The sequence below is a fragment of the Anolis sagrei genome, chromosome 6 (assembly GCF_037176765.1).
Source record: "Anolis sagrei isolate rAnoSag1 chromosome 6, rAnoSag1.mat, whole genome shotgun sequence".
Taxonomy (NCBI): Eukaryota; Metazoa; Chordata; class Lepidosauria; order Squamata; family Dactyloidae; genus Anolis; species Anolis sagrei.
Genome location: NC_090026.1, coordinates 85,801,488 through 85,827,177, shown reverse-complemented (window position 1 = coordinate 85,827,177; position 25,690 = coordinate 85,801,488). Strand labels below are relative to the sequence as shown.

Genomic DNA, 25,690 nt, shown 5'->3' with positions numbered 1-25,690 from the left:
TATAGCACAGGGTCAAACGTCTATCATATTAACTCCAGATATAAATATAGAAGTGTGATTGTGGAGAATGAAGAAAAACACATGTTTTTTGTTTGTTTTTTAGGTGGACAAATGTTGCCAGTAGTCCATTAGTAAATATTCTACAATGTGAACATAACTTAAAAGAGTAGGTGGCATGTTGACAGGAAAAGCATGCAAGGATTGTGCATGGTTGTGAAAATAGCTTCATAGTTAGCAATGGGGGCCTGATTAAGATTTGGAAATGAGGACGAGTTCTTTGAGAATTAGCTCTAAAGGGGAGCATTAAATAGAGGACACAATAAGATTAAATAATCCAATTCATGGTAGGAGTCAGACATTCTTTGGGTAACAAATTCATAGAACAGGGTTAGCAAATGTATCTGCCATTGTGATATTTCACAAAGGTAGGCTCTACCTTCCCATAATGGTTGGATTGCATACTTCTGTGTGGCAAGAGCCTTTGCTGGAGGTAGCAGTGCTGGAGGAAGCACAGCAAACCCTCGTTGACTGTCTTTTTCCATGAAAACCCTGATATGAGACCATTCAATATGAAATGAGATTGTCTCCAAAGACGAGATTCCCAGGTTTAAAAACACTCAGCGAGGTTTTGGAGGAGAGCATCTGACAAATATGACAAGTGCTATGGCTAATAATACTACTGGGTTTAAGCCAAAAGGACATTCAATTGTTGATGTGCTCAGAGGTGAAAGGAAAGTCTGAAGCTGCACAAACATGCCCTGTTTACTCAAATCTAATTCTCACCTTTTTGGGCTAAATTACCTCGCCAAAATTAAGGTGCGCATTAAATTTGCATAATACAGTCATCTTAGTGCTGAGCCAAAACAAAAGGGGAAGCTGCTTCAGGAGAATTTAGAGCTCCTATTTGAGGGATGTCACCTCTAATTTAATTGCCAAGGCTTAATACCATGTAATCCTGGGATTTGTAGTTTGGTGAGGCATCAGCATTCTTTGGCAGAGAAGGCTCAAGACCTTGTAAACCTACAGCCCCATAACTCTATAGCATTTAGCCAGGGCAATTAAAATGGATTCATTCTACAGTATAGATGCATTCCAAGGTTTTCTTTTCGATTGCTGGAAGCTTTGGTGTACTGAATTACAAAGAATGTACTTTTTGGAAGCAAATTCCTTTTGATTTCAGAATTTTGAAAACTTATGTGTGGATTAAAGTTGATGATGCATTAGACTTGTGTAAATACAGTATTATAGGAACATGCAATGTAAGAAACATGAATCAGGGGAAGCTAAATCATGTAAAACAAGAAATGGAATGAATATTGCATTTTTCCGTTTTCTGAAAAAAAAGACAATTTCTTTTCCTCCTATGGGTTCAAAATTTCTGGAAGTTTTACATCTCTAAGCACCTATGACTTAATCTAGATTCAACCAAAGACAAGCTATCTCCAGCATTGTACTTGAATTGCATTGTGTTTGGGAACCATCATCCAAATAAAATCCATATTAACTCAATTTTGCTTAATTTACTATTTTCTATATTAACACAGCTTTTACATACCATTCACCCAGATCTCCATTTGAAATCTGCTTGCACAGACCTCTCAAATTATCATCTTGTTTACATTTTACATAAATTCTAAGAAAATTGTGATATTCTTAGAATTTATATAAAATATGTAAATTACACTTTCCATACTGTCGAAAAGGCAGTGACTTGTCTGGTTTTATTTGGGGTGAGTGTAATCTTTATTGATGTCAACACTTGGCTGATTAACATGCAGTTACACAACTCACTAGGCAGGTTTGTCACAGCACTTCTCATTTTCATGACTAATAGATTCTTGGCAAAACAGTAGGCTTTTTCGAAAGACATTGGGCTGGTGGTAGAAACTTAAGTGGCAGGAATATGCTTTCTTATTAAGCTGGTGAAAAGAGATTGTGATCTTTTTTTTTAAAAAAAAATAACTGGAAGGATGTGTGGAAGCCCTGTAGATGAGCTCTGAAATTTGTAAAGCCTAGAAAAGGTATGTTTACATAAATTCTTTTTACTTTGTGGACTTCTGCATCAATATACCTTCCAACATTTCCCTGCCTTCGGGCAGTAGAAGGGCCTTTGGGCAGTAGAAGTAAATGAATATAGCATTTTAGAAAGACTATGACTGAAATGGCGATTCGATGGATGAGACTGTTTTATTGTTTTAATGATTGTTTTGTTCCTTATGGATGTATTGTTTTAATTTGATTTATGTTTAATTGTAGTATATAATTGTAATTGTTTGTACTGGCATTGAATTTTTGCCATGACTTGCGTGTAAACCGCTTTAAGTCCCCCTAAGGGTGAGAAAAGCGATATAAAATACTGTAAATAATAATAAATAACAAATGGGAGACGTGGCCTAAGCAACATCAGAGTGTGGCCAAGATAGCAAAACATATTAACAACCAAGATTATACAGACTAGAGAGGAATGCAGCAATTAGCTTTTATCTTAGTCTATACGAAAGGACAAGATTGAACCCACTCTTCTCCATTCCCCCTGCTGAGTTGATTGCAAACTACTTATTTCACTTTGAACTCAGTTTGCAGCAATTTAAGTCAGAAAAGGAGAAGGAAACTGGGACATTTTAAAGGCAGTTGGAAAAAATTGCAATAAAGGATCTGTTGGCCACTCCCAAACCAGGACAGTTGGAGGGTGTGCATCAATCTTCAGCAAATTCAACTCTTGTAGCACCTTCTTTAAGTAGAAGTGGAGTGTGATAATGCGATAAGGGATCATGTTTGTGGAGATTCCAGACCTTTTCCTCATGGACCAGATCACATTTATTGAATTCAGATTTGATAAAATCGGCTCAGTCAGGGTAGTGATGTTAAGCCTAAACTCTAAATGTTGCACCCTTGCCTTGTAGCTCTGAAATCCCTTTGTAATGGCTTTATTATTTTACCACTTTTATATAGAAAAAGATGTAAGGTTTACTTAATCACCCTGGATGGCATTCTAAATATGTGAAAATGCTAAAACATTTCTCATTTTGGTTGACTTGAGTTAAACCTAGAATTCGGATCTTCCCAAAAAAGTACTTTTTTTTTTTTAGAGGGAGAAATACAGATGACAAAATCATACCTGTCTTCTTTATCTTCACTGCAGATATATGAGGCAAAATGATTTTATGAAAGGGAAGTACAATTTTAAAGCCATTGTCCACTCTTTAGATCAAACCTAGGTTTACTCCTCATACCTAGTGCTTCTAACTAAACAAAAAGATTTTGGGGAAATTACGTCATTAGTATCCCAGTTTGCTTCAGGTTTGGCCCTGAACTGGGATAAAGATGGAATGTTAGTACATTATGTTTAAATATGTGTCTGTACTGTAGAGTCTCGCTTATCCAACATAAACGGGCTGGCAGAACTGTGGATAAGTGAAAATGTTGGATAATAAGGAGAGATTAAGGAAAAGCCTATTAAACGTTAAATTACATTTTGATTTTACAAATTAAGCACCAAAACATCATTTTTACAAGAAATTGACAGAAAAAGCAGTTCAATACACGGTAACGTTATGTAGTGATTACTGCATTTATGAATTTAGCACCAAAACATCTCAATGTATTGAAACAGCTGTGGATCTGGGTGGGAGGCAGACTGAGTTGGATAATACAGAACGTTGGATGAGCAAAGGTTGGATAAGCAAGACTCTCTTGTACTTAGTTTTCATTTAGTTCCCTTTAGTAATCTGTGAACTGGGAAAGTAAAGAAACATTTAAGTAGAAAAGTCAATTTATTACAAACTTGTGTGTCGTTTCTCGTGTTTCAGTAGGATTCTTTTATCAAGGTATTTGGATGGTGTCAATCTATGTTCCTTTATAATTTTTAAAGTGGATCAAATAACCAGGGATGTATTTTCACTGGGGAATAAAGCCCAAGGGCAAAGTGTTATCCACTTCACTTCTCTTTCCCCACGCCATAGAGATTCAGTGTGTTCTGAATCTACACACACCCTTTGTAATTTGCAAAAACATAAAACAGATAAAGATCTATTGACACATCCATGTGTGACATTTCTCCCAGCAGGATATCTGAGTTGTTTTGCATCTTGCCTTCTATTTAGATGAATTATATAGAGAAGCATTTCTAGGTTATGGAAAAACCTTTAAACGTTATATTCCTACCACCACAGATGTTACCATAGAAGACATTTGGATTCATTTACTTCCTGCCACTGAAGAAGTAGGCAATCTTGATCATTATCTCTTAGTAAGAGTTCATAACCAAAGCAATGTTTCTGGTCTAGGCTTGTTGAATAACACTATGTAAAACTACTTTTTTCCCTAGGTTATAAATGTCATTTCCTAATTGGTTCTATCATAAAAACATGGGAAAAGTTTATTAAACTGCAAAAACTTTGTTTTTGCGGTACATCCTGCAGCACATTTTGCTAGACTTTTTCAATTAATATGGAATCGAACCTCAACCAATTCAGCATAGTTTGTGGCAGTCACAAAATGAAGTTTCTGGAGTATAACAACTACCTTCAAAGTAAGTACCACACAATTAAACAGGATAACCACTTTCAAACCAGGAAGAGAAATATTTTCAAATTTTGTTACATAGTGATCTAATTTGTTGAAGTCCCAAATTGCAGACCATGATTTAAGAGATCACATTGCGGGTGTGGTGTTCTTTGGTTCTTCAAGAGCAGAGATAGAAATTTCTCATATATCTTTCTTTTGTGACATTTTTACTAACTTTAACACTGTTTACTTCAGGAAATATTTGCCTCTTGTGGAGGGGATTAGAGGAGGACTTCTTGCCAGTATACTTTCTTGAAACTAAGTATTTGAGATTTATTATCTGTCTGGGTTCTTACCTGTGTCATTGGGAAATTAAGACTTGATTTTTTTACTCAGAATATAACGGTATATATTGCTGTGTGTGCTTATTGAATTAATATCATGCCTTTATCCCAAAATGGGGTTCAAGGCAGCTTACAATAATTTACAAATAATTTATGTTGTTGGTACCTGGAAGACCTTTGAGTTAATCAATTAGTTGGAGCTAATCACATGTCTTGTTTAATGGCATTTAGAGCGTAAGAGGTATGAGTCTGGATTAATGCCTCCCATACTAGTGCTCAAGCATTGAATTATGACCGTGGAGACCAGAGGCCAAATCTGAACCCAGCCACATAAACCCATTGTGTGACCTTGGGCAAGTCACACTCTCTCAGTGAAAGGCCCCTGAAGAACTCTTGCTTTTAAAAAAATCCCCTGATAGGGTTGCCATAAATTGGAAATAAATCTAGACCGTTGAAATGTAGAATTGCAGGCATATCACCTTGATTTTGCCAGATGTCCAGACTATTGTTAACAAACAGAAAACATTGTAAAGCTGACATTTATAATCCTAAAATGCTCCGTTAATAACAGTTAATTACCATACTTGTTCTGTACTTGGATAGAATGCATAGCAGATTACTACAATGACTGGAAAAGACATTTGTTTCTTGGCAGGATAGATTTTAACATGGCATTTGTATTCCTTGCATTGCTGCTCTTTATATAACTGCCAGTTAAGGATAACATTGCATGCATCTAGCCTTCAACTTAAAAAAACAAACAAACACCCATGTGCAATACATGTGTTAAACATTTAAGGTTCTATAGGGCTCTCTATTTCTATCACCATAGTGAAAACAACAACAGAGTTGTTAATGCTGCCTGGGCCTAATCCTGTTTGAAACTCAGTTGCATGTTTGTTTTTGAATTCCTACTGCAGTAATGTAAACTTTTTTTTCTGAATAAGAGGTGAAATGGTCTTGAGCAAATTGAAAAGGAAACAAACTGTGCAAATGCAATGGATATTGTGAGAGTAAAACCAAAGTCAAGTTGAGATGTAAAAAGAGTGTTCATGAAGAAAATAAGCAGCCCTGTTAAATTCTGGTATATTGGAAATGTATCATCCTGTAGTTTCCACAGGAACGTGGAACAAGCTTTTTGCTATAAATATAATTTGCTACAAAATACGCATAATCAACATTGGGATGATGGTACTCTTCCTGCTTTCAGATTAGTGGCTGGGAAAATGCAAATGACTAGTTCTGAAATTATAGATTAAACTAATGAGTGGAGCTTGTAAAATCATAAAAGTACTAGTTCAAAATACATTTAGATCTATGGGCAAAGTACAGGACAGCCTCCATATTTGCTTCCTGAACTTCATGTGGATACATGAAACTGTGGATAATAGCAAACTGTTGAGATGAAGGACTACTGCCCCAATGGAATCATACTGGAGAACCTTAAAAATGTGTAGAGAAGACATATTTTTTCAGACATAGATAAATGAAATTGTAGAAAACAGTCCTGCAGATACAGGGTTCATACTGTACTAGATAGATGACAGTGCAGAACTATGAGAATTTATGAAGACCTTCACACAAACAGTTACTTTGAAAAAGAAGCATCATAAAGAATACATGAGCCGTTATTGAAACTGATCACAATATTAAAAAACCTACTATTTCATTGTTTCACAGTATATAAAGGGCCCAAGCACAATTTTGTGAGCTCACTACAAACTTGTAGCTTAAGTCTATTTCTACATACTTATCATGGTCATATATATATATACAAACAACAGCAACACTGTTTTAATTACATTCATTTAGACTTTTTACATTGTGGTTCTCTGATCATTGTTTATACTGTGACATGGTGTAATTAGAGCATGTGTGCTTGAGCTTGTAAATTTCACTTGTGTCACTGGTTCCTACTTTCTCTGGGACCTCTAATAGTGCTTTGTTCACACTCATGCTCCCTTTGTTTATACATAAAGACCTCTAGGACTGTTAGTTCCTGAAGGAACTATCACTCCTTTTGTCTAGCATGCACAAATAATCTTACTTCACAAGCCTGTGCTCTCTGTTAGATAGAGAAGGACTTCACTGCCCAGAACCTTGCTTCTTCTGATCTAACTGTACTGATTTGGCTCCAGCAGATCTCATAAGAGCTGGTTAATAGGTGTGTGGATAAATAGAAATAAGTTTTGTATAAATACTCTCAAGTCTTGCCTACAATTCAGTCATGTTTTCTTATGTTAATTAGGATTGCTTTCTAGATTGAGCCTCATAAATTTTGAGCCTCAGTCTACAAGTGCTTGGGCCCTTGATGTAACTTTTGTTTTCAGTGGCATATTGCTCATTTGATGTCAAATGAAAATACCCTAAATTACCATTCTGAAATATCTTCTGGAAAGGTCACTCTGTTAAGAAAAGGGAATGCTTCCCAGAGCTTCATTGAAAGAGTGTGACATTCCAAAGTTAGTATAAATGTTGGTTTGTTCTTCTCATAAAATAGGTTTCCTTGTGAAACAGATATTAAACTGGGTGAATCTGAAGAGTGTATGAGCCTGAAAGCTTTAGGAGTTCCTTGCATAATATGTAATACATGAGCACCTCTCTCTACCAACCAGTACATGCATATCTCAATTGACAAAAACTTTCATGGCAATGCTCCTTTTTACAAAGTCTATTTAATACATGCCCAGACTTATGTTTTCTTCGTCCTTCATCTAGCTGTACGTTTCTAAAGCAGTATCTGCATCAGGAGCTTGGCAAAGGAGGACTGTAAAAACAGTTTTGTGTGCCTTCTTACAACTGTGAGCATGCGTGAACAGAAGAAAATGAAAGAGCAGATAAGCTTTCTTAACCAGATATTCCCAGCATGTTTAAAAAGCATAGGTCTTTACATTTGGTCACATCATAACAAAAGTGAAGACTGTTGAAAGAAGCTTTCACATTGTAGAACTTCTCTTCTTTTTTGTGGTGTAGGAATCTATCTCTGTTCTTTCTATGTTATTTGTGTGTCCAGTACCAATGTTACTGTTAAAGAAGTAATGCCAGGAACACATCTCCTGCATTAACTGAGGTTTGCCTCTGCAGCCTGGGAGTTTCCTGGGGTAACATCTAAAACTCCTCTGTCTCTGTCAGAAATAATAACATTTAAGAGGACAGAACATTTCGGGTGGTTTGCTTTCTAATTATTAAGTGAGGAGTAGGAGGGAAGGAGAGATTCCTTAACTTTGATGCCAGGAACTTGGGAAGAAATGGTCTTTTAAAACTTTCCCATGTAAGAGTGGCTAATTAATTCCCTTATTTTGTTTCTATATTGGTTATTAAAAGCACTTGGAAGCTGCTCCACTTTATTGAGTATTACAGACATGCTGTAAACCGTATGCTCTTAGAACTGATGTTAGATGTTTTCCTGTCCCATTTATTGACTGCAGTTTTATTTCATTAATTAGTTTTATCTGACATGACTCATAACAGCACAGTTAACCTTTACCAAAAGCACTCTGTCACTTGTACTAGTATATGAATTTACTTTAGGGAACTTCATTTTGTATTCCTTTACTTCCATATCTTTGCATATCATTACTATATTTCTAATAGATGTAAAAACTCCAGGTGCCAAGTGCAATTGGCATTTAAACTGCGCCTTGTGGCTTGTGCCAGCCTTGCTGAAGGTAACAACTTTGGGATATTTTTGCCCTAGGACTGCATAAAAAAGACTGAAAGATGGGAGAGGGAAGAAAGAAGAAGATAAATCAGAAAGTAACAAAAAGAACTCTATTCTTCTGTTTGACTTGTTTTCCTTTAATTTGTTTTCTTGGGGGGGGGGGGAGATTCAGTTTTGTAAAATACTTGGCACCTCTGTTTGATCTCTACCATATAACCACATTGCCTTAATATTAACTCAGAAGTACAAAGTGCACCACCCCCAAATAAATTGTGTTTACTCTGAATCTGCAATCCAATGCATATTTGGAATTAAACTACAATGAACTCGATTGTGTTGTTGCTTCTGAATAAATGTGCATAGGGATGAGGCTACAGATCATCTAAATCTCGAGCATAGAAAGAACAACATGTAAAAATGTTCTGCACAGCATCTCTCTGCATTCAAATGAATTCTGCACCTTTTCTGGAACATCTATATGAAATTTTATCTGATAACATTTTATATAGATGTTAAAGTACTTTTGACAGCTTTTCTCATAGTATTTCTATTATACTGCCTTGTGTAACATAATATTTAGCTTTCATTCACTTCTGTTCAGGAGTGGCAGGGTTTTGTTTCAGCACAAATTAAGTATAGGCCTATTAATGTATAAATTAGCAATTGTTTAATCATGTATGGTCAAATGCAGAATAACTTACAGGGAGTGTGGAATGGCTTTGCATTGTGGGAAATTATTCCCTTGATGTTTCAAAGGCAGGCTTTGTATATTTATGCAAACTTGTTAGATTTGGGTGAGGGTTGTAACTAGCTTTTTAAAGTAAAAGAATTTTTTTTGTAATGCAAATAGATGTGAAGCACTGCCGCTATATATGAAACGACAAGTCTCTGGAATTGAATAGGACGAGCTATTGCTGGGGAATTAGGAGCCCCATGGGGAGCAAAACTGCTTGATTTTATTTTCTATTTCAAAGCCAATACTAAATGGATTAATTTCTCTCGAACCATTTTGCTAGGACTTGCTTCTAAATTGAAGTGATTATTGCTGGACTAAGTAGAGCTTCAGTACACTTGAGAATAATTTAGCAATCCCTCTGACCTCACTCCATCTCCAAAAAAAGGGTTTGCATTTTGTAAGCCTTTAAGTATGATTTAAATATGGAACTTTTGCAACTAATGTGCTCTTGAGTTTGCCCTTTCACAATAGTCTTTGAAGTTAATCTATTTGAACCTACAAAAATCATGTTGTTTATAACTAAAGCAAAAAGTATTAGGATTGTAGTGGCACACACACACGGAAATGCTGTGTTATATGATATTGTAATACTCTAGCATTTTTACTACGTTCCCAAAGTTTCATATACAGGTAGTTGCCGAGTTGCAAATGTCCAACTTAAATACGACCCATAGTTAAGAATGTGGGTTAGATAACAGGAAGTAAGAAGAAATCTATCCATAGGAAAGGAAATTCACTCCTGTAAGAGTTATCATGGGGAAAAGGTGTGTCCACTGAAGCTTTATCACCAATCCTTGTTCAAAATCCAATTGTCACAGGGACAGAAAGTGAGATGAAGTCTTCTGAACAGGGGGACAGACAGCAAATGAAATGTTACAGGGGTATTAATTCTTCCCTTTGCTATCTGAAACTAGAATATATATATATTTGGAGTTACACTTAAAAAATGTACCTGTTCCAACTTACAAACAGATCCAACTTAAGAACAAATCTCCAGAACCTACCTTGTTTGTAACTTGAGAACTGCCTGTAGATGAGTTCAGTAACAATTGTGATAGTTTTAAAAGTAGGCCAGTGTCAGTTTTGAAACATTGCCAGATTTAAACCTTGGTTCAAGTCCAATGTTATGAAATCATGCTGGTTTGTGTTTGCCAGAATTAATGTCAGTGGAGTTGTAATATCTAAGGCTAAATCTAGTTCTTTGTCCCATTTAAAGAATGGGACTTTTTAGCAAAGCAAGTCGCATTGACTCTGTGGGATTACTCTAGTTGGGTACCCTATTGGATTTAAACTCCCATCATGGGTTTTTTTTTTCCTTTTTTTTCTTTTTTGTTAAAACTGTTTATTTTGATTATGGTACATAACAGAAAAGCAAACCATGGCAAATCAGATATAATCAGGTACCAATATTTTTGACGTGTACATGCCTCTCTACCTTATTGAATCAATCAGTTAATTTTGACGTTAAGTACAAATTATTATCATTTACATATCTTAATACACATCAACTTGCTATTTCTGGCTGTTTTCCAATTCTTTCAGTCAGAGCTTAGTATTAATTTTTTTCATAACATTCAGGAAATCAGCACATGGCATTTTACACACATACCCCAGACCTTACACTCAACCCAAAACCCCTATCCTGAGCAAACTAAACCCTCATCCCCACACCCGTGCACCCTTCACCATGACTTCCTGCACCGAAACACTATGAAGCCTTTAAGCCTATTTATCTATCCTTATTCATGATAAACCTAAATTCCTAATGGAGCTCCTCTATATTACTGACTCTCTATTCAAATATGCCATGGCCAACTTCCATTTTTCTAGAAAGTCCTCATTACTCTTATTCCTCCTGTTATAAGTTAGTCTGGCCATTAGCATATATTCTCGCATTCTTTCCCTCCAATCCTTTTTGGTTAGACCTTTTTCCCCTTTCCAATCTTTGGCAATGGTCAATCTTGCCGCTGCAAAGCTATATTGATATATTTCTTTGTCCTTTTGATTATGATTAAACTCCCATCATGGTTGCTGGTGGGGGAGTGTATGGTTTATATGGAGGTGAGGAAGAAAAGGAAATATAATCCCCAAACCTGTTTGTTCCTTATCTCTTCTCTGGCTCACAGTAGCTGCCCTAATGCTACCCATTAAGTTCATTGCAGCAATTATTTCTGAATTGTGTGCTCTGGTTCCTAGTTCATGCTCTAACACATGCCACATTAATTTTCCCTTTTGTATTATTCTGTTGCTGTGTGTGTGATTACCAAGCTGCTCTGAAGTGACTCTTCGATATGCTATTTATTTTATTTTTTTAGGGGGGATCATAAATTAAAAAGCATGCCAAGATTCTGTGGGTCATAGTGTGTGTGGAATATATGATTCCGCATATGGTTTGTCTTCCTCATTGCTCAAGCCGTGAAGTGTCCAAAAAAGATGTCCCTATCCTAACAGAAGAGGCAAGCAATAACTCGTGGTAGTGGGTAACCTCATATGCATATGCCTCTGACTGAGGATGAGACCCCCTTATATGCAAGTTGCATGGTTCTGAATGGCAGCTTTTCTTTGGTGTCCCTATTCTTCAGTGCCTAGCCCTGTGGGGTCTTTGGATATGAATGTGGAAGCAATGGCTTGGAAAGTTGCCTGTCAAAAGCAAAAGGTATATTGCCTTGGTTCTAAGACCACACAGAGCCACGTGCAAAAGAGAGAAGCGGCTGTACATACAGCCAGCTTATGTCAGAAGGTGGGTATCGGTCAGTTTGCCATATTAATACTAGCATAATATTTTGTCCTGATTGGCCAAAACCTGATAGGACCTGGGCCATCCAGAGAGTATGCTTGTGCTGCAAGAATCAACATTCTCTAGTGTTTTTAATATTTGATACCTTTAGTACATTCAGGAATGGAAAGCTAGTCTCTTTTGTAGGAAACCTATATGTTATGTGCATTTTCTTCATTTTTCTAAAAGCAGTTTCATTTGTGTTACTTGTGTCATGTCTTAAAACATTGTTCCTTGTCATTTGTTTTCTTTCAATATGGTTTCCAGATTATATTGCTTCTGGTTACTTCTTTAGACTTTTAAGGGAACAGCATAAAAGTAGAAAAATGTAGGTTAAAAAGAGCTTATTGTACTAATAATGTAGTTTTATTCCCATTTCATTACGCTGCTTTTGACACCTTGATTTCAGAGAAAGGTGTCTGTATACATTACAACATCTTACCTCCAAACTCTGATAACACATTTGTATCCTGTCATATAATAGGAGGATCCCCACAGGTCAGTAACAACTCATTATAATGTAAAATACAGGCTTGTAACAGATTCGCAAGCCTGTTTGATACACTTCCAAGTGGTTTTTCTGTTGAGAAGAAACCAGTTGATACTAGAACAAATAATTCCTCATTAGTCTGTGTAAGGTCCAGTTTCACCCCCTTTTTCTGTAGTTTGTGCTGACTTCAGAGATGCTCTGCAGAGAAATAACAGGTCTTCTGTAGCTACAGCATAATTCTTTTGATGTGGAGTAGAAAACTGATCACTGTAATAGCAGCACACATGAGGGCTTGCTGTTTAGATCTTAAATGATGCAACTATTTGGTGCATGTGTAGTGATATACAGTTGTGAGATTAGTGATTTGGTGTGCATAACAGCCAGTCGTATCTTCAGTCTTTATTTGTTACAGAGCTCACTCAAGCCCACACTTTTTATTGATGTTTAATTTACTTTTATTATCTCTTTTATATTTATTGGACATTTAATGAGATTTATCTAAATGCTAGCACAGAATCTTTTTTCCCCTTTCATTGTATTGACCAGAAGGTTAAATTTCTAAATGTTTACTCATTGGTATGATTTCCATTTATCAGGGTTGGATTTTTTTTTAAAGCAGTTGTAGTTTAAATAGTGCTTTAAATAGAATGCATGAGGTTCTTATTCTTGTTTTATAGATGTAATAATTATAGCCGTAGATTCAGTTCCTCTTGCATTTGCAACAAGACTGCTTTGTGGCTGATATAGCTTACCTGCTGCTCTGCCATAAGTGTAGCTGACTGGCTATTTGTCTATTTTGTTTCCTGTTTAAGCACTTCTTGATGCCACTATCTAACTGAGCCACTGTTTCATATCAAAAATATGGCAGAGCTTTGTGGAGGTGGTGCATGGTAGACATCTAGATACAATTTCTTTATGATGTCATAAAATCAGTTTCAAGTACTTTCATGATGATTACATGGATGATTATTGTAGGGTGCATTTATACCAAGCATGGGCAAACGTTTTTTGCTGTGGGGCTGCATTGTGGGCCCAGCTGGGAGGGCTGGGCCAGGAGGGAGGGGGACCAGGCACATGCTGGGTGGTGAGAGCCTGAGAAAGGACGGGGCCAGTAGGGAGCAAGGCAGTGCCCTGGTCATCCTCGGGTTGTCCTCCCAGGGCTGCTCATCCCATCTTTAGGCTGGGAGACGTGGGACACACAATGACTGCCCCGATCCTCTTTCCCATCCTCTGTCCTCTTGGCATTATGCTGGGAGGAGGGTGGGGCAGATAGTGGGTGAGTGTGCTCTGGAGGGCTCTTAGCCACCCTGTACCTTCCTCGAAGTGTCCTCCCAGCATAAGGATGGGGTTGCTTGCTCCGTCCTTATGCCAGTAGGAGGGCGAGACACACAGTGGCTGAGAGCGCTTCAGAGGACTCTCAGCTGCTATGTGCCTTCCTCCCCATCTTTTTGGCATAAGGACACAGTGGACCACCATGTCCTTATGCCAAGAGGACAGGGAAAACAAGGAGGATGTGATGCAAGCACCCAGGGGGCCACATCCGGTCCCTGGGCTGTAGTTTGCCCATGCCTGCTTTATACTGTAGAATTAATGCAGTTTGGCATCACTTTAATTGCCATGGCTAAATGCTATGCGTTTTGGGAGATATAGACATCATAAAACTACAACTCCCACAGTACTGAGCCATGGTATAAAACTGCATCGATTCTACAGCGTAGATGCATTCTCGGTTCGTGCCTGCACTTGCCCAATAAAATGGACTCATCTTGCAAATACTCCACATGATGGATGGCTGATTTCACAACAGAAGCACAGCTTCCAGACGTTAATTCAACATAAGGGAAACCACGATTCCCAGTATCTCCGGAGTGATTTTTGTGTTTTTGAGGAAGGATGGCTGGATCCGGTCGAATCCACTGTCCACACATCAACAGACCTATCAATGTGTTGCCAGAGAAAACCAGCTCCCTGGCAGAACCTTGATGTTGCTTCTACTGATGGTTGCCGTGGTGTGAACCCATCAGAAGGAACGTCACCAGCAAGGCTCTGCCAGGGAGCTGTTTTCAGTAGTGATACAACGGCAGCCCCAATGTGACCTCAGCCTAGGCAGTCATTCAGATACCTGAGGACTCCATGCTTCTTCTGAGGCAGCGCCAAAGCATAGTACTCGGAATTATTTCAGTAGGATATATTTTAAAACCTGAAAACAGACAATAATTTCTCTCAATATCTGCCCTCTCCCTCCAGCTGCTTCAGAGTATTTTATACCATACCAATTAATCATTATAGCTTAATCGTGACACTGAAGAACAGCATGGAGCCACAAGTAATCAAAGTAGGCAAAATATTGTTTTGCTCCATATTTTCTTTGTCACTTGATGGATTGGTAAGTTTTTTCTTAGTCTGACAGAGTATGGGATTCCTTAAAGAAGTGTGGTGCTGGTTGAATTCCCTTGGCTTTGAGTGCAGGGGGAGATGCGGGGAGCATGCTAGCTTAAAAATAAGACCGAAGAAAAAGAACAAAATCTTCTTGGTGTGTAATTACTGTTTTCAAACAACATGTTTTAAAGTTAATAACCTCAAGACATCATGTTGACCAGACTTGGCTGGCCAGATTCTTTACTTATAATTCCATGAGGGTAGGGCTGTTAGCCTATTATTATTATTTTTTAAAAAAAAAAACAACCTCAGTCTATAGAATAATAATATACATAAACCATGTGAAAGTAAAGCCTTTGAACAAGTGAAAGCAATAATGGTGCATAGGTTGCGTATATGAAACCTCTGTCGAGGAAGAGTTGCAAGAATAAGCAAAAGATGTTTCTATATTGGATTTATAGATAGCTTTTCTTCGCTAAATAAGACCCAAAGCAGCTGATTTGTTAGATATTTATTTATTTATTTATTTACTGTATTTGTATACTGCCCCTCTCAGCCTTCTGGTGACTCGAGGTGGTTACAAGGCAAAATTCAATGCCACAAAAACACAAGTACAATATAAAAACGTTAACATCAATAAAACCATAACATTAACAATAGAACATAATTCAATAAATATTCATTAAAAACACTGTCCAGTCCCATCATGTAGTTGTTCCATTTCTTATGTCCATTACTCAGTATTTGCAAATGCTTGCTCGAATAGCCATGTCTTGAGTTTTTTCCAAAATGGTAGAAGTGAAGAAGCCGATCTGATCTCCCTAGGAAGGGTGTTCAATAGCTGATTTGTTAGATAAAATAATGTATGGTATTATATACAACTTGTCTGAAATTAGAAAAGATTAAATGAGTTGGAAATATTCCTACTGAAAGTTGCAAACTGTTCAAAGGGTGTTTGACAGTTCCGATAAAGTAAAATTAATCTTATGTGTTTTCAGTTGTTTATTTTCTCCGTTAATGTTTCAGAGTACTATAATTATCTCAAGTTATATTAGGTAAATCTTGTAGGATGAGACCATTTTTAAGCTGGCCATGTGTTTAATAGAGATGTTAATGTGTGTAATTTGAGAGTAATGATTGAAATTCCTAAAGGTATTTTTTTCCATTTAGCAGGCAATCTCATATAAAACTGAAGATTGCAAAGACATTTAAACAGAATATTTATAATACCTCGCCTATGATGTATTTTCTAATGTGTACCCCAAAGTTAGTCTCAGTGGCATTGTTAAATAGTTTTGCTTTTTCATTAAGCACCTGAGTATTTAGCTCCTAGATAGTTTTAAATTTAATCATAATGGTACATTCTTATTGCATGTTCCGCTCTGACAAATCTGTTGGTTTTTGTAGCAGTAGACTTCAGGTGTTTAAGATACTTAATAGGAATGTTTAGAAAGACTTTTGGTCTCTTGGTTTCCTGTTAAACCTATAGAATGTTTTTAATTCTCTTTGCATAGAGGAACTCTGTCACCATTTACCAATAGGGAGATAAAATACTCCAACTATGCCTGCACATATAGTTTAGATACAGTCATTGGATGTCATTATAACTGTCACTGATTCATACTACGGAATCCTAAAAAACCCTAGTGAATTCTCCCTAAGAATATTATTTGTAAGTACCCTCACCAAATTGTAAATCCCATGACTCTGTAGTATGCAACTATAACAATTAATGTAGGATCTTACTGCTCAAGTGGGTACTGTAGATATGCTTATCAAATATTTTTGCCATGTAGGTATTTGAAACTAGGTCTCTCGGGCTGTTCCATGTTTAAGTCTTGTATACTAATTAGTTTTAATAGCTTCAGTAGTTTAAGAAAAAGTAGCAAACACTGATTGGCACCCTAGATTTATTGAGCCTGTTTCTTTTAATAAATATTATTGAGGCTGTTTCTTTCCATCAAAAACATTCTGTTTGCAGAGTGGTTAACAGTCAGAAACTCACTAAAAATGGTTCTCTCTCTCTCTCTCTCTCTCTCTCTCTCTCTCTCTCTCTATATATATATATATATAACTTTAAAATTATGATACATCTACAATACACAAATACATATATATGTACACATACACATGCATAGACACCTGCCACCCACAATACAATTACCCCACATCCCGTCCCCAGTGCAACCCACCACCTCAGCTTCTGTCACTGATCCTCGCAGAGTTTATGCACATTTTTTATCCCTCTTTACTTATAGATCAATACATTCCTCATGTTTTTATTTCTTGAATTCTCCCGTCAGATATTGTAAAGCTAGCTTCCAGTTTCTTTCAAAAATTTCATGACTTTCATGTTTCAAATTGCTAGAAATTTTGGCCATTTGTGCGTAGTCCCACAATTTAACCCTCCAATGTTTTATTCTTAACATTTTTCACCTTTATAGTCTTTAGTAATTGTAATGCATGCAACCTCGAAGCTGTATTGGCAGATTTCTGTTTCCAGCTGCTCCAGCTTGTCTCTGAATAACCCTAACAAGGACATTCCTGGATTTTTATATATATATATAAAAAAAACTTTGTTGTGAATCATTTTGTTTGTTTATTTTATAATTTTTCCCAATAGGCCTGCACCAATTCACAAGACCACCATACATGGAAGAAGGCCCCTTTCATTATTTTACACCCCCTGATTGCAAGCCATCTATTTTGGCTAAAAGAGCTGGGGGGTTATGTAACATCTGTAGAACATTTTATATAAATTGTCTCTAATTGAATCTGCCACTGTAAATTTGAATCCTTTGTTCCATAGGTACTCCCAATTGTCAAAAATTTTATTTCTCCCTAGATCTTTTGCCCATGAAATCATAGCAGTTTTTACTTTATTGTCTTCCAGGTTGTAGCATAAAATATATTTATACAATCTGGATATTAAACCTTTTTTCCCCTTTTTCTAATATAGATTCCAGTTCTGATTTTTTTGAGGTAAATCCCCTCTTTTCATCCTTTTTAAATCTTTCATGTAATTGGGGACAAACAAATCTTTGATACCCAGTTAATCTTTTCCCCTCAGCACCCATTGGCCATTAAGTCTAATAAGTAATTCCCCAAATGTTCTTATATCGTCCTTGGAAATGGCCTCACAATAACTTTTATTGGTCTCAGCCACATGATTCTGTGATTCTATATGAACTGATGATGATAAACTGCTAATTAACTGTTAAAACCAAATTACAAACCTCTTGGCTATTCATCTTTTCTGCAATGCTCAAAAACAGGACATTTTTGTACTGAATATTTTACAGAGAAGCTAGTTGTTGCTTCTTCCCAATTAGGATTGTCAGGTGTTCCATATTATAACCTCACTTGAGGACTGGAAACCTTGTCCTTTGGCACGTGTCCCTTACTATGTGGGGTATTGTCTATTTGAAGGTTGGAATGCTTTATCTTTTAAACAAACTAAATGAGATGCCAAAATAATCTGAATTTTTGAAGTGTGGGCTCTTGATAAAGAGAGAAATGTGTTATCAAATAGTATGTGAATTTAAATAGTATGTTAATTGTACAGAAGAATATTTGTCTATGTTTACTGCAGTTAGTGCTTTCATTTGGCATTTAAATAGAACACAAACTTGTTAATAGCTACTTACTGTTAACACTGCGCATCATAAATTTCAGCTGTCCCTTATTGCTGTTTTGAAAACCCAGCAACACTATTCCCAACTCACTGATTGTTTTTCCTCCTGTAGATTTATAGGCACCAAGTGGGCTTTATGAGGGAGCGTGTTTGGGGAACAGAGCATTGCTACAGCAGAGTTCCCAGTTGCCATTCACCTAAGCTAATCTTACGCCCCTCAAGTTATTTTTCTGTGTCTGGAACCCTTTCTCAGGCACAGAAAAGAAGAAAGAATTGATTGTTGTGGCCTTTGCCTCTTTAACAGGAGACTTGCTTTTCTTCCAAAAGAAGCGTGCCTTCTCTCACACCTAGTTTTAATAGAAAACCTGTTCTCTCCCCAATGTTTAAATGTTTTGAAATAGGAAGTGACTTTCCAATCATTTCCTATTTCATGTGAAATGATTAATGTGGTCCTTGGGGAATCATTGGGAAGAAAAATGGCTCCGAAACCTCCCAGAGCTTGTCTGCCCATTACTTTGACACTGAATCACTTGTACCCAGTATAGTCCTTCTTATGAAGTTCAGCTGCATCTGCCAGGTTTAGTCCTTCACAAACCCAAAATCTAGGTTGCGAGAGGGTTATGTTTTAAAAGTATCACTTTGAATTGTGCTTAGAGGTATACTGGGACTGGGAAATAACGGAACCGTATGCCTGTGGGATTGACCACTGCATGAGTGTCTTTCTTCATCCGTATTTATTTAGAAGTAACAGGGGACAGATATAGGATTTTCTCCCTTTCCATTTCCATCTCCGTTCTTCCGGAGCCTGCAGCATGAAGGCAGCTAAAAACTGAAGCAGAGGGAATATTCCCTTTAGCCACGACATCGACCCAGGTGGCAGCCAACCTCTGAAATATTTTATTATGGGTTCCTAGTTTTTAGTCCCTTTTTAAACCATCTTAGTGTTCTGCTGCGTAGTCTTTGCACAAATGTCAAATCTTGAAATCTTACTGAGGCAAATCACCATAAGTATCTTTCTTTTCCTTCTCATCCACAGTGCTGGCCCCAAAGGGGATAACATCTACGAATGGAGATCAACTATTTTAGGACCTCCTGGTTCAGTATATGAGGGTGGTGTTTTCTTCCTTGACATCACATTTACACCAGAATATCCCTTCAAGCCTCCAAAGGTAAGAAATGCTCTACATAAATCACATTTGCTGCTAGCATGTGACTGGGCACAATTAGTTAACATTTTAAAAAGCCATCAATGCAAATGCATTCCTAATGTCTTTTCTTTGCCTCAATGTATCCCAATAAGAAAAAGTGGCACCTAGTAGTGTATATAGAATGCTGGAACAAAATCTAGATTGTTTTGCGTATGTTTAAATGAATACAGTTGAGTTGATAGATGGACAAAGAGTTGATAGATGGACAAAGAGTTGAGACAATTGATGATGTTATTGCCTCTAAATCTGCTTGAAATCTTGGGAGCCTTAACCTGTTGTCTAAATTATATTAATTAAGGAGTTAGCTTGGTTTAGGTTCCATAACTAAAAAGGCCACAACCTGGAGAAGCCAGTTCTTGACTTTAATCCCATAATTGCTACCAATGTCTTGTAAGCTTAACCCAGTGATCAAATTAGCAAGTATTAAAAACTTGTATCTATTTGCTGCTGCTGATATTTGTTAAAGTTATGTTTTCTATCAATCAGAACAAGGATTTATTTTTCACCCAGGCATTTTACAGAAAACTGTTGTTATGTGCCTTCAAGTTGTTTCTGTTTCGTGGTGATCCTAAGATGAACTTATCATGGGTTTTCCTTGCCTATATTTTTTTCAGCAAGGAGTTGTCTTGCCTCCCTCTAAGAGAGCCTGGATTGCCCACAGTCACCCAGTGGGTTTCCATGACCAAGTAGAGATTTGAACAGTCCAACACTCAAAGCACTACACCATGCTGGCTTCCTTATAGCAGCATCAATGGACTTGATCTAGACAGTTTCCTATACTCTATATCTATCTATCCATCCATCCATCTGGTGTGTCTTTTACATATGCGCATTGATACCTCACCAAATTGGTTTTGCTGTGGTTTAAAAAGCTTTTGATGTACATGTTCAGATTTTTGTTTTATTTTAATCTGCTGTGCACAATAATCTTATAAAGAGCATTTAAAGAATGCCCTGCGTTTATTAGAATGTGAGTGGATTTGCAAGCTGCTTTACAAACTGTGAAATAGGTTCCTTGAAAACTATATATCTTGTTAATTGCCATTGAAAATGCATTTACCTGATCAATGAAGCACGACAGTTGACAAAAGGTTTATTCATTGGAGAAACATCTTCTTAAAATATAGCTTATTTGAATTTAGGAATATTTGGTTTTGTCATAAGAAGAGGGTTGATTATCACTGTTGCTACATAGCTTGAATCATTGGATTCACTTGGCTTTAACAGTTCTTTGTTGTGTTGGTGTACCTTTATGTCATTTCCTATTTAATGTGATTCTAAAGCAAACCTACAGGATTTTCTTGTTAATTTTGGCTGAAAAGTACAAATAGTACAAAATGTTGTGTTGATACCCAGGAGCACATCTATTTTGTTAAAGTTTAGAGTATACTGAAATTAATAGGACAAGGAAGTTCTCATTAATATAGTTTGGGCCTAGTCCAAAGTTAACATACTTCCTCCCTATAAAAAAAAGCCCTGGTGGTGCAGTGGGTAAAATCCTCGTGCCGACAGGACTGAAGACAACAGGTTGCAGGTTCGAATCCAGGGAGAGCGCAGATGAGCTTCCTCTGTCAGCTCCAGCTCCCCATGCGGGGACATGAGAGAAGCCTCCCACAAGGATGGTAAAACATCAAAACATCCGGGGGTCCCCTGGGCAACATCCTTTCAGATGGCCAATTCTCTCACACCGGAAGCAACCTGCAGTTTTTCAAATCACTCCTGACACCCCTCCCCCCCAAAAAAATCAGAATTTTAAAACTTTTATCTTCCCTTCTTTATGGCCTAAGTTATATAGCTACATTCCTGGTAGAGAAAGAACAACTTTAAGGTGGATCCAGAAATTGCTAGCAAGTTGCACTTTCATTTTCCCTGAAACTTATATGTCCTGGATCAAAGCTTAACTGGAGATTGAACAAGATAAAAATTTCCCAAACATCTGACAAACCTGTTACAGATGATTAAAAATTAGTTTGTGCAGTCACTCTTCAGATCCAGTCATGTTTAGGAGACAGTTTCCAGGCAAAATAATCCAAGCAATCTTGTATTCTATGTCATATAAATTATTAATATAAGATTTTAGAGAAGATAAGTATTAAGATTACTTTAATTATATTATTAGTCTTTTTCCTTTAGTGTTCTGTAGCAATGTTTCTACATTTTGTCCTAAATGTAGGAATTGAATGTGGGAGTTTTACTTTAGTTGTTGCTTTTATTAGTTGAAGGGGTGCTTCTGGCCCCTTTGTAAGCGAGTGCAGCTGTACTTCCATTAACAAAGCTGTTGTGTTCCTGAGCATTACTTTTACAAAAAATTCAGTACCATAGAGAAAAATATTGAAACAAAGGCAATAGATTCCAGCACTACAAAAAGTAGAGAAGTTCAGACTTATTTCAGCAAACCTCTTACCCAAAACTAACACCAGGCATGTATGAAATGAAACATATAAGTAAATGAAGTCATTTTGAATCTTCTAGACCTAGGGAGTGAGTGCATTAAAGCTTCCACCAAAATGCAACCATTTATTTTCTTTTTCCAAGCCTCAATTTTACTTACAATTTCTATTTTGTTAATTATATGAAAATATGCTTCTTTAACATACTCAGAGGGAAGCTGGTGAGGCAGGCCAATGTATAGCTCTCCCTTTTATCTCTGATTTGGTGTTTATTCCATGCTCGGTAAAGGATTCTGCAGGCTGCTGTTTGCCTTGCCAGTTGTAGGCAGGCAACACACAGCTATAGTAAGGTCAACTAGAGAAGACTTCCATTTGTTCCTTCTTAAAAGTTTGATTGTTTTAATAGCATATATACCTAGCATTAGAGCCCCCGGTGGCACAGTGGGTTAAAGTGCTGAGTTGCTAAACTTGCTTACTGAAAGGTTGCAGGTTCGAATCCGGTGAGTGGCGTGAGCTCCCTATGTTAGCCCCAGCTTCTGCCAACCTAGCAGTTTGAAAACATGCAAATATGAGTAGATCAATAGGTACTGCTCCAGTGGGAAGGTAACAGCACTCCATGCAGTCATGCCGACCACATAACCTTGGAGGTGTCTACGGACAACGCTGGCTCTTCGGCTTAGAAATGAAGATGAGCACTAACCCCCAGAGTCAGAAATGACTGGACTTAATGTCAGGGGAAAACCTTTACCTTTACCTTATACCTAGCATTGCTATTTATTAGAAATGCTCATTGTTAGCAACCTGGTGAACTGGCCTCCTATATACCAACCAACAAGGAAAGGAAAGAAATGATGGTGCTCCCTCAGTTGCAATCGCAGTTGACCTTGCACTCGCTCTTCCTTGGCTCTGGCTGGGGTGACAAGGGGCTTGCAGAGTAAACATCTTATTTGCAAGGTCTTTTGGAGGCATGTGAGATTTGCAATGTCATAGGAACACTGTGGACCCTTCAGAAACCTTCCTCTCATGAGATTTGAGGGGCTTCCCAATAAATTCCACTAGCATTTCAATTTGGATAATGAAAGGTATGTGTTTTAAATTTGGTCCAGACCTCTCAAGCCATGTAGGAGCCTTTGTAATGCAAAGATACATACATCCATATTTTCACTTCTATTTCCATAGATTGCATTGTTTATTGCAGACTTGGAAAAAAATCTGTGTTTCTCCAGCCTTCTTTCACACTCTTCACAATCTTTTCTTAATTATTCTCAAACTTGACAGAGAACAAGAAAGAAAAGGTAAGGTCTGGGTGGAGATAAAAATACTTAGTGAAAAGGATTGCCTTTGTCAGAAGCTTTGTTAACTAAGATATGGATTTCTGGACATTCCATGTTTTGTACTAACAGGTAGAATGATACACTACCTATTATTTCTTTATTGGGGGAAAATGGGGAGTGGAGAAATGGCAGGGATAGAGTAGAAGGGAGTATTATTTATTTCTTGCATTTATTTATTTCTTGCATTTATTGACCGCCGCTCTCAGCCCTAGGGCGACTCGTGGCGGTGTACAGTACATAAAAGACAATTTACAAAGAAATCAAGACAGCCAACTAACATCACTAATACACAACATCTAATTACACTAAAAATCCGCTCCGTCATATCGTGGAATCATAATCCATCTCGTAGTCATAATTCATTCCGGTTGTCATTTCCAGTAGCATAGCACTAGTTGAATGCCTTCTCGAAGAGCCACGTCTTCAGGCCCTTACGAAAGGCCATGAGGGAGGGCGCCTGTCTGATGTCAGCAGGGAGGGAGTTCCACAGCCGGGGGGCCACCACCGAGAAGGCCCTCTCTCTCGTCCCCGCCAGACGTGCCTGAGAGGCAGGCGGGATCGAGAGAAGGGCCTCCCCAGATGATCTCAAGGTCCTCGTGGGCTCATAGGCCGAGATGCGGTCCGCAAGGTATTTTGGGCAGGAACGGTTTAGGGCTTTGTAGGATAACACCAGCACCTTAAATTGGGCCCGGTAGCCAATCGGCAGCCAGTGTTCCAGTATGTTCTTTAATCCCGCTGTAATCCCACAGGAATTCATTCACACTACAAAGTTCCAAATGTTTATATGGATGGATGAAATGTTTGCAAATCCCATTATTCCAGTTCCATTTATTGCAGGTCCCTATCATTAGATTTTAGTCCTGACTTCCGACATCTATCTTTTTTCTTCCACGTATTACCTAACCGGCTCAGAAATAGAACATAGATCCATGTATCTTGCTGTGGGTCTCTGGGGGAACAAATGGTATAAAATGTGACAAATATAATGGAGCATGCACCTGAAACATAATGGGAAGTGTGCTTTTTAGTCATTGACATTTGTGGCTAAAGGTTGCTAATTTCTGTTCCGCAATAAGGCAGTTGTCTTTAGTAAGCAAGTGCTGTATAATAAGTGCATTGTAAATTATGCAATTGTGGCCTTCGATGAAAGGAAAGGGAGATAACTGCTTTAGACCTTGGCACCACGTAAATCTGATGTAAATGTTGTAATATAGACAGTCCACACAAGAGGGCAGCAGTTCACCATAAATGTTGGAAGGTTAGTCGTATTGTAACTATTCTAATTAGTTTAAGGACAAATAATAGTTGTAACACTGGCAGAGATAGCATTAGAATAATAATAGCGCCTTAAATTATACCAAGTATGAAATTAAATCATGAAATTTAATTTAAGTATTCACTGTAGAGCCCAGTAATCATTTAAGCAGAGATCCACATGGACAGGAGGCATATTTCAATAAAAGGAGACAAAATTCACCAACAGCTGGTAAATCAGATCTATGTTGTAATGTGCTAAAGGTTAAATGGTGAAAGTTTAAATTCAGAGACTTTGAATTTTAGGGGCTTTAGGACTATTTTCTGCTTAGGTCTATCAATAATCATTGGCAGTGCTAACACAAAGGTGTTAACACCCTCTCCTTTTAATGGGACCCAGTTGGAGAACCAGTGAATGTAGAGTTTACTGAACAGAGCTTGGAAAAGGTACTTTTTGACCTTCAACTCTAAGATTTTGTTAGTGCATTAGAGTTTATTCTGAAATGCTGTGTATGGCGCCTTGATCTTTTTGCAAGAAGGTAGGATATTCTGGTAATTACCAAATAAACTCCCCTGTTCCTAGCAAACATACCAAATAATGAGAGCAGATGGAAGTTGCAATTCATCAGCATCTAGAACAGAGGTTCTCAACTTGTGGGTCCCCAGGTGTTTTGGCCTACAACTCCCAGATATCCCAGCCAGTTTACCAGCTCTTAGGATTTCTGGGAATCGAAGGCCAAAACATCTGGCCACCCACAGGTTGAGAACTACTGATCTAGAAGGTCAGACATTCACCACCTCAGATGTAAACCAGCAGTTCCCACTAATCACTGGAAACTGTAACAGTCATTTTACACCAACTTTGAGACTAGCTACACAATATTAAAGATTGTGAAATAACATAGATTTCAAGTATCACTGCAATGGACAAAGGCAGCTAGGAGAGGAAAGTGTCACATGTTGCAGGATCTTCATAAT

General features: G+C 37.5%; 1 protein-coding gene across 1 annotated transcript in view; it reads left to right on the top strand.

The window, feature by feature from the left end:
• The window catches only part of UBE2E1 (ubiquitin conjugating enzyme E2 E1), a 72,870-nt gene that overhangs the window by 40,781 nt on the left and 6,399 nt on the right, over window positions 1-25,690 (top strand). Inside the window, exon 4 of the mRNA XM_060781932.2 lies at window positions 19,563-19,695. Coding sequence (XP_060637915.1) covers window positions 19,563-19,695 — 133 coding nt within the window. The remainder of the gene's footprint in view (window positions 1-19,562; window positions 19,696-25,690) is intronic.